At 46.0% G+C, this 6468-nt stretch overlaps 1 protein-coding gene across 1 annotated transcript; it reads left to right on the plus strand.

Annotated features, from left to right (window-relative positions):
- Positions 1-2866: 2866 nt before the first annotated feature.
- On the plus strand, positions 2867-4641 carry LOC133902119 (cyclin-dependent kinase inhibitor 6-like). Its single transcript, XM_062343704.1, has 3 exons — positions 2867-3181; positions 3299-3397; positions 4063-4641. The coding sequence occupies exons 1-3, from the start codon at positions 3099-3101 to the stop codon at positions 4130-4132; spliced, it is 252 nt and encodes an 83-aa protein (XP_062199688.1). The 5' UTR covers positions 2867-3098; the 3' UTR covers positions 4133-4641.
- The last annotated feature ends 1827 nt before the right edge of the window (positions 4642-6468 follow it).

Consider the following 6468-nt stretch of genomic DNA (forward strand, 5'->3'; position numbering starts at 1 on the left):
TTTCACTGATGGCAAAGCCACGTAATTACTTGTGAAAGGTAGGGGAGGTTGGAAAGGGTGTTTGCGTTTGTGGTGAGAAACCAGCAACAAAGTACAAACCGAGCAACATGGGAGAGGTGCTACACTATCATGCTACAGTATCGGATTTACTGTAGCGTCAAAATCTTGTCTACTATGCGGCATCGAATGGCTGACCTGAATTAAAGTCACTGTGACTTCAATAGTGCACGATTGGGCAAGAATTGGCCGTTTCTGGCTACATTGCAGATAATTCTTAGATCTTATAAAGAGGGAGTGACATCAATTTCGCTTAAAAACAATGAACAGTCCAAAATTGGCTCTTGAACGGCTGAACATGGCTTTATGGAGCCTCGGACAGTTTGACTGTCAATAGATCATATTAACTGACGTGCAATTTTCCGATTTTGTTCTAAAATCATCAAATGACTAGTACGAAAATTACTTGTACTAGGAGAGATCGGTATTTCGATATTTCAGAAATCAAATATGCTAAGATCAAGAGAAAACCTACAGTAGGAAACGAGGATTGAGTTAAAATTATACCCCCATCACACAGGGATATATGTGTAACAAATTAGACGGAATTGAAGCATACATCCTAGCGACAAGAATTTGTAATTGATTGGTCGCATCAAAGAAATTGTTCTACAAAATAAAATTCTCTCAGCGTAATCAATCCAAGCAAGTTAGGGATTCCTTACCAGCAAAAGAAGAGATCAATCAAGTTCAAATGGATCTTCAATCCACGCCAATGCGATAGAGGAGAGGAGGAGAGCTATAGCCTAGAAGAGTTGAATCCCTTCAAAGCCTGGAGGTGTCCATGCTCCATGGAGAGATACAAAGAGCTAGCCGAGAGAAATTAGGCAAGAGATACCGATCGGTGGTCTGATCATGTCACCGAGACAGTAAGAGAAAGGAAGAGAGGATTGAGTAATTGACTACTTGGGTTAGCCGCCTAGTGTTGGAGCGTGAAGTGGCGATTGGGGTAGATCTGATATTTTTTTTAAAAAAAAATTGGTGGTCTTTGTCTTCGCACACAAAACTACAAATAAAATAATTTTGCTACTTAGTTTGGGTGCTCACTACTCAGTGTGATCCAGGATTCGATGTGATATTGTATAAAGGTTCTAATACAACGTTGCTGATTGTTCGTGATTTGCAGTGAATCTTAATAAATGATATCTTCAAGTTTCAAACTCTACAAATATGTGATTTTCTCTATATACATAAGGTTGTCCATGACCAAAACTCAAAAGCATGGACCATATCGTTCTGCTAAAGCACCTATGCAAAATCTACAATGCACAAACAATCATCAATTGTGTAATGTGTTATCCGCAGACCTTTTCAATGCACAAATGATCATCTTGGGATGAAACTACATGTGGAATCCAAATTCCGCAAGCATACATATCACGTATAATCACACATCAAGTCACGTGCATACATGTACGCGCAGATAATCCAATCATTTAGGACGGAGACATCGTCACCACCAGTTCATAATTTCATAGTAGATACATATGCTACTTCATTTGATCCTAAATATAAATCTATTTAGATTGGTCCTAAATCAATTTGTTTTAACTTTGGTTATCAATAAAAAATAAATTATATAAATTGACAACATAAGGTTGATATTACTAGATTCATCAAAAAAAAATACTATCATAACATATAAGTATTTTTATTTTAAATAATATACTTATATATATTATTAGTCAAAATATTATATTAGAGACCGTGTCTATACCCTTAATGAATTTATATTTAGGATCGAATGGAGTAAAAATCACCAAGAGCCTCTTATTTAAAATCCTAAGTTCTAACATATCAAGAACACATTGCAAAAGTAGACAATGCAATAGTATGAAAGAGACATGCGTGAAGTCGTTGTTGTAGCGATCAACGCAAGAGGAGATACAAAATAGTGATACGAGACTCCATGCAGGTGCTTCCAAGCAACCAGATCATGCTAAAATCTGCACAACACCTTTTTCAACAAACGTGATAGTACACTTGAGGACTCGCTCATAGCCAAAGTTAGCCAACTAAGCCGTGTCTATTAGACTAGTACGAGATCTGTTACTATAGACAGTGACTGAAAGCTAGGTAGACTAGTCTGACCCGGCTAAGCATCGCCCCAACCATATCATCCGCCTACCGCCACGCCTCCACCTCTGTCACCCCGCCGCGCCTATCACTGCCCCGCCCGCCTAGTCCGTTGCCATCCTGTCGTGCCTCCACCCTAGCCACCGTCGTGCTGCCACCCGACACGGCACGACGTGCCGTGCCGCAACTGTGTCTCAACTGGGCCGTGCTTAGCCGAGCCTGTCCGTAGCAACCGCTATTTCGGCAACCGGTCGCCGGCAACGCAGCACACGCCCACACGATTCCCCGCACCTGCACTTCGCCCGCCGTGCGCCGAGGCTCCCTGCCCATCTACCACAGGCACATTTCGCGCGAGCGAAGGCCGCCGAGACCCAACCCTCCCGCGCCGCACGCGCGTCTGCCCTTCCCGCCTTCCGCTTCCGTCACCGCGTCACGTCACGTTCCCCAGCTCCGTTTCCCCACGCCTCAGTCACAGCCCGCGCGGCGCCCCCTCCCCCCCCCCCCCCCCCCCACGCCCCCAGCCTGGCGCGCGCTAACGGTGCGCAGTGGCGCCCCACGCCGCGCGGGCCAAGCGCACCCGAGGCAAGTACAGGCAAGTCAGTGGGCGAGCCGTGACTGACAGCGCGCCAGCCCCCGACACGTACGCCCGTCCCGTCCAGTCGTCCCCGCGGGCCGCGGCTGCTCTGCTCTCACTGCTCCCGTCCGTGCCACGGTAGGCAGCTGCTGTTGGGAATCTCTCGCTTGCTCCTCCTCTCGGTTGGGCGCCCACCCCTGGAGTAGCATAAGCAACCTCGGATCCGCACCGTTTCCCACCTAATCCTATCGTAATCGCCTCCTACAGTCCCACCCCACCCTGCCCCGTAGTACCCAACAGCCTGCACCCACAGGCACAGCCGCACCCGCCCGGCCGAGAGGCAAAACTAAGGGAAAGGAGAACAGGAGAGGAGAAGGTGAACAGAAAAGGCATGGCTGCCGCGGCCGCCGCCACGGTGACGGCGCCGGTGTCGAGCTGCAGCAAGCGCGAGAACGACAATGTGGGCGCCGGCATGTCAGTACCCCTCCCCTGCCTTGAAGAATTCCGTGCACGGCGCTGCGGGCTGACGCCCCTCTTTTGCATGCGTTTTCCACTCATCGCGTTGCGTGCGTTGGCCGTTGCTGTGCGCAGGCCGAGGAAGGCGAAGAAGGGGAGGTCGCCGCCGGAGGAGGAGGTGGAGGCGTTCCTCGCCGCCGCGGAGAGCGGCGTGGCGCGGCGCTTCGCGGCCAAGTGAGTATACATAGTGGATAGTGCGTGCGTCCGAGCTCCAGATCATCTGTGCGAGCTGTGAAGCTTGGCTCCTGACCTTCCAAGCTTCGGTAGTTCCATTTTATTTATATCTTGCAGCAGCAGCAGCAGCAGCAGCAGCAGCAGCACAGCGGTGGGGGCTGCTGCTCAAGCTCTGAAATTGTCAGTGTGGTTCTGCACACTTGCACTTGCAAACAGTAAAAAATGCCAAACGAAGTTACTGCACTAGAGCAGCATGTGGCCTGCTTTGTATTGTTTTTTCTGCTGCAGCTCCGCCAGTACTGTTTAATTTCTCTTTTTGTTGAAAGGAATGTTGATAGTATTCTGACCTCTATCTAAAAAAAAAAAAGAGTTTGGCTCGAACTTGCCACTGGTCTTTTCTTTCTTTCTTTTTTTTTTAAAAAGAAGCGCAGCTAGGATAGCTGCGTGGTTTCCAGTTGGGACAGGCTGTGAAGTTTTCCACAGTCCAGTGGCCCATTTCCTTTTTTTGTACTTTTCTTAAAAAAATCCAATTTCAATTGAGCTTTGCCCTTCTTCTCTGCCAATCAGCTGTCAGACCGAGAGCTTCCCAGATCTGCATAACTTTTCTCATGCCGGCAGTGCGATGTCTAGTGTTGTAACCTTTGGATCGTTTGGTTGTGTTCAAGGTACAACTATGACGTCGTCAAGGACGCTCCCATGGACGGCCGATACGAGTGGATCCGGGTATGCCCATGAAGATGCCTCAACGGCCAGTCAACTGTCAGATCGAACAGACCACTTGTGTGATAGTGTCCTCCTCGATGTTTCATTCGTACTGTAGCTGCCGTGTAATGCTGCTTTAGCAGTAATTATGCTCACGAGATGGCTGATAATGTCAAACCTCACCCTTGTACGTTAGACGATGCTTCACCCAATCACCCTGTAACCTCCATGCTCACGAGTCACTAGATGGCTAATCATGTGAAAAGCTCACACCTTGTTTCACTTGTAACTTTCGTGCTTAACTTGTTATGTGTTGGTCCAGATAAAAAGTAACTTGTCGTCGTGTGTTCGGTTTGCTTTGTACCCCGATTCATCTCAACCCATCAGAGCATCAGATCTGCAAAAACTTTTCGCCTACTGAATTGTACAAAATACAAAAGAACATTCTCTGATATCAGAAAAGAGTAAGATGGGTTCTTCTATCCTCTGTAAGTATAGCAAGAACACACGAGTCAGAAGATATTCTGAACTTTTACACGAGTCCCCCCGTCTCTTTAATCAATAAGATCATCTCCAACAGCTACCTCAAATTTTCATTCTCAAAATACTATTACAACATCCCCTATCACTAACATTGTAGCAGTACTGTATCACTGAATACAGGATCTGGTGGAGATGAATTTCTAGTGCTACAGTACACCACAAAATACTGTAGCACTGGAATTTGCAGATTTAGAGACTTTGTTGGAGATGGCCTAAGTTCTACAAATGATAACCCGAAACAGTATCACACCACTGAACAGAGCATTTTACATGAGTTCCCCCCTTAATCCAAGCAATTTATATGTGATGCGTCATTGATAAATATTGAGTTGGGTTGAATTTGGTTTGTATGAGTATGTCTATGTATTACAATGTACGATTATGATTATGATTAGGACTGGACGAAAATCTCGAAGTTCGTGAGCTGACTTGGCTCGTGTCTGGCTTGGCTCGTTTAGATAACGAGCTGAGCTGAGCTAGAGTTTTAGCTCGTTTAGATAACGAACTGGCTCGCAAGGCAAATGAGCCAGAAGGCAGCCCATATAACATTGTGCAGTTCAGACCCAGTAGCCCATTTGCATTACCAAATATATACCCTCACTCCTAGGAACCATAACGCAACATCCTATTTCTATTTCTCCCGCAGCCGGTGACTCGATGAGCAGTGAATCGGCAACGCCATCCTCCGTCCATAGCAGTCCTCCGTCCCCTGTCGGCCGTCCATGATGTTCGTGCTGTCGGCCACCTAGATCCCCATCCACCTCAGCTACTCGATGTTATCGCGGACCTCTGTTCATGTCACCGAAAGTCCTCCGATGACCAAACGAGCTGGCTCGCGAGACAAACGAGCTAGCTCACGAGCATAATGAGCCGAGCTGGCTTTTTTGCTCGTTTCGTTAATGAGCTAAGCCGAGCTGGCTTTTTTGCTCGTTTCGTTAACGAGCCGAGCCGAGCCAGCTCATTATCTAAACGAGCCGAGCTGACTCGTTATCTAGCCCTAATTATGACTAACCGGAGATGAAGAGAAATGGAGTTATAGAAACTTGTGTGCTTGTCTTATAATGTGCAGGTGATGGATGCAACTTGGTGGTCGACGGCGGGATGATCGGGGCTAAGTGAGGGTGCTTGTTGCCGGATGATCAAGGTGGCCGGACGGAGTCAAATGTTATCCTAGCTGTACATGTGGAGAGAAAGCAAAGCTTGAGAAGATTGATGGAGATGGTGTGTTGACAAAATCAAGTGAAAGAGATACCAATGTAAATAACAAACCGACCTAAGGGATTAGGAGCAGGAGAGATTTGCCGGCAATCAAGATCGCAAGACATAATATATGCATCATCATCATAAATGTTACTTGGGATGTACGAAATTTAGAAAACTTGGGATGCAAAAACTCTAGGTTACTTGAGATGCAAGAAATCTACGAAACTTGGATGTAAAAAATCTAGAAAACTTGTGATGCAAGAAAGCTAGGAAACTTGGGATGCAAAGAAGCTCCCAAGGCCTATAAATATGAGGACATGGTTGTGAGAACCTCTTTGAGCCATACATTTGAGAGTTGAGTTTTAGGGTTTTACAAGAGAAAGAGAGAAATGCTTAGGATATGGTTTAGGTGAAAGCTGTGTATCCAAAATTATTTTGTAATTAGCTAAAAATAGGTGTTTTTCTGTAAGCAATGAATATTATGTTTTCTTTTACCCGCGTGTTCATCTTCTTCAAGTTTTCCTTTCTTAGCTCTCTTGCTTATTTGCAAGTTTTTCAGTTTTGCTGTGTTTTTTCGTTTTTGTTGAAGAGCTAAATTTTTGTATCGTGTTGAATTTATTCTT

This window comes from Phragmites australis, chromosome 20 (genome assembly GCF_958298935.1).
Source record: "Phragmites australis chromosome 20, lpPhrAust1.1, whole genome shotgun sequence".
Classification (NCBI taxonomy): Eukaryota; Viridiplantae; Streptophyta; class Magnoliopsida; order Poales; family Poaceae; genus Phragmites; species Phragmites australis.

Coding starts and splice junctions, on each gene's coding strand:
- LOC133902119 (XM_062343704.1), top strand. CDS start 3,099: ATGGCTGCCGCGGCCGCCGCCACGGTGACGGCGCCGGTGTCGAGCTGC. Junction 3,182..3,298: donor GACAATGTGGGCGCCGGCAT/GTCAGTACCCCT, acceptor TGCTGTGCGCAG/GCCGAGGAAGGCGAAGAAGG. Junction 3,398..4,062: donor GCGCGGCGCTTCGCGGCCAA/GTGAGTATACAT, acceptor GTTGTGTTCAAG/GTACAACTATGACGTCGTCA.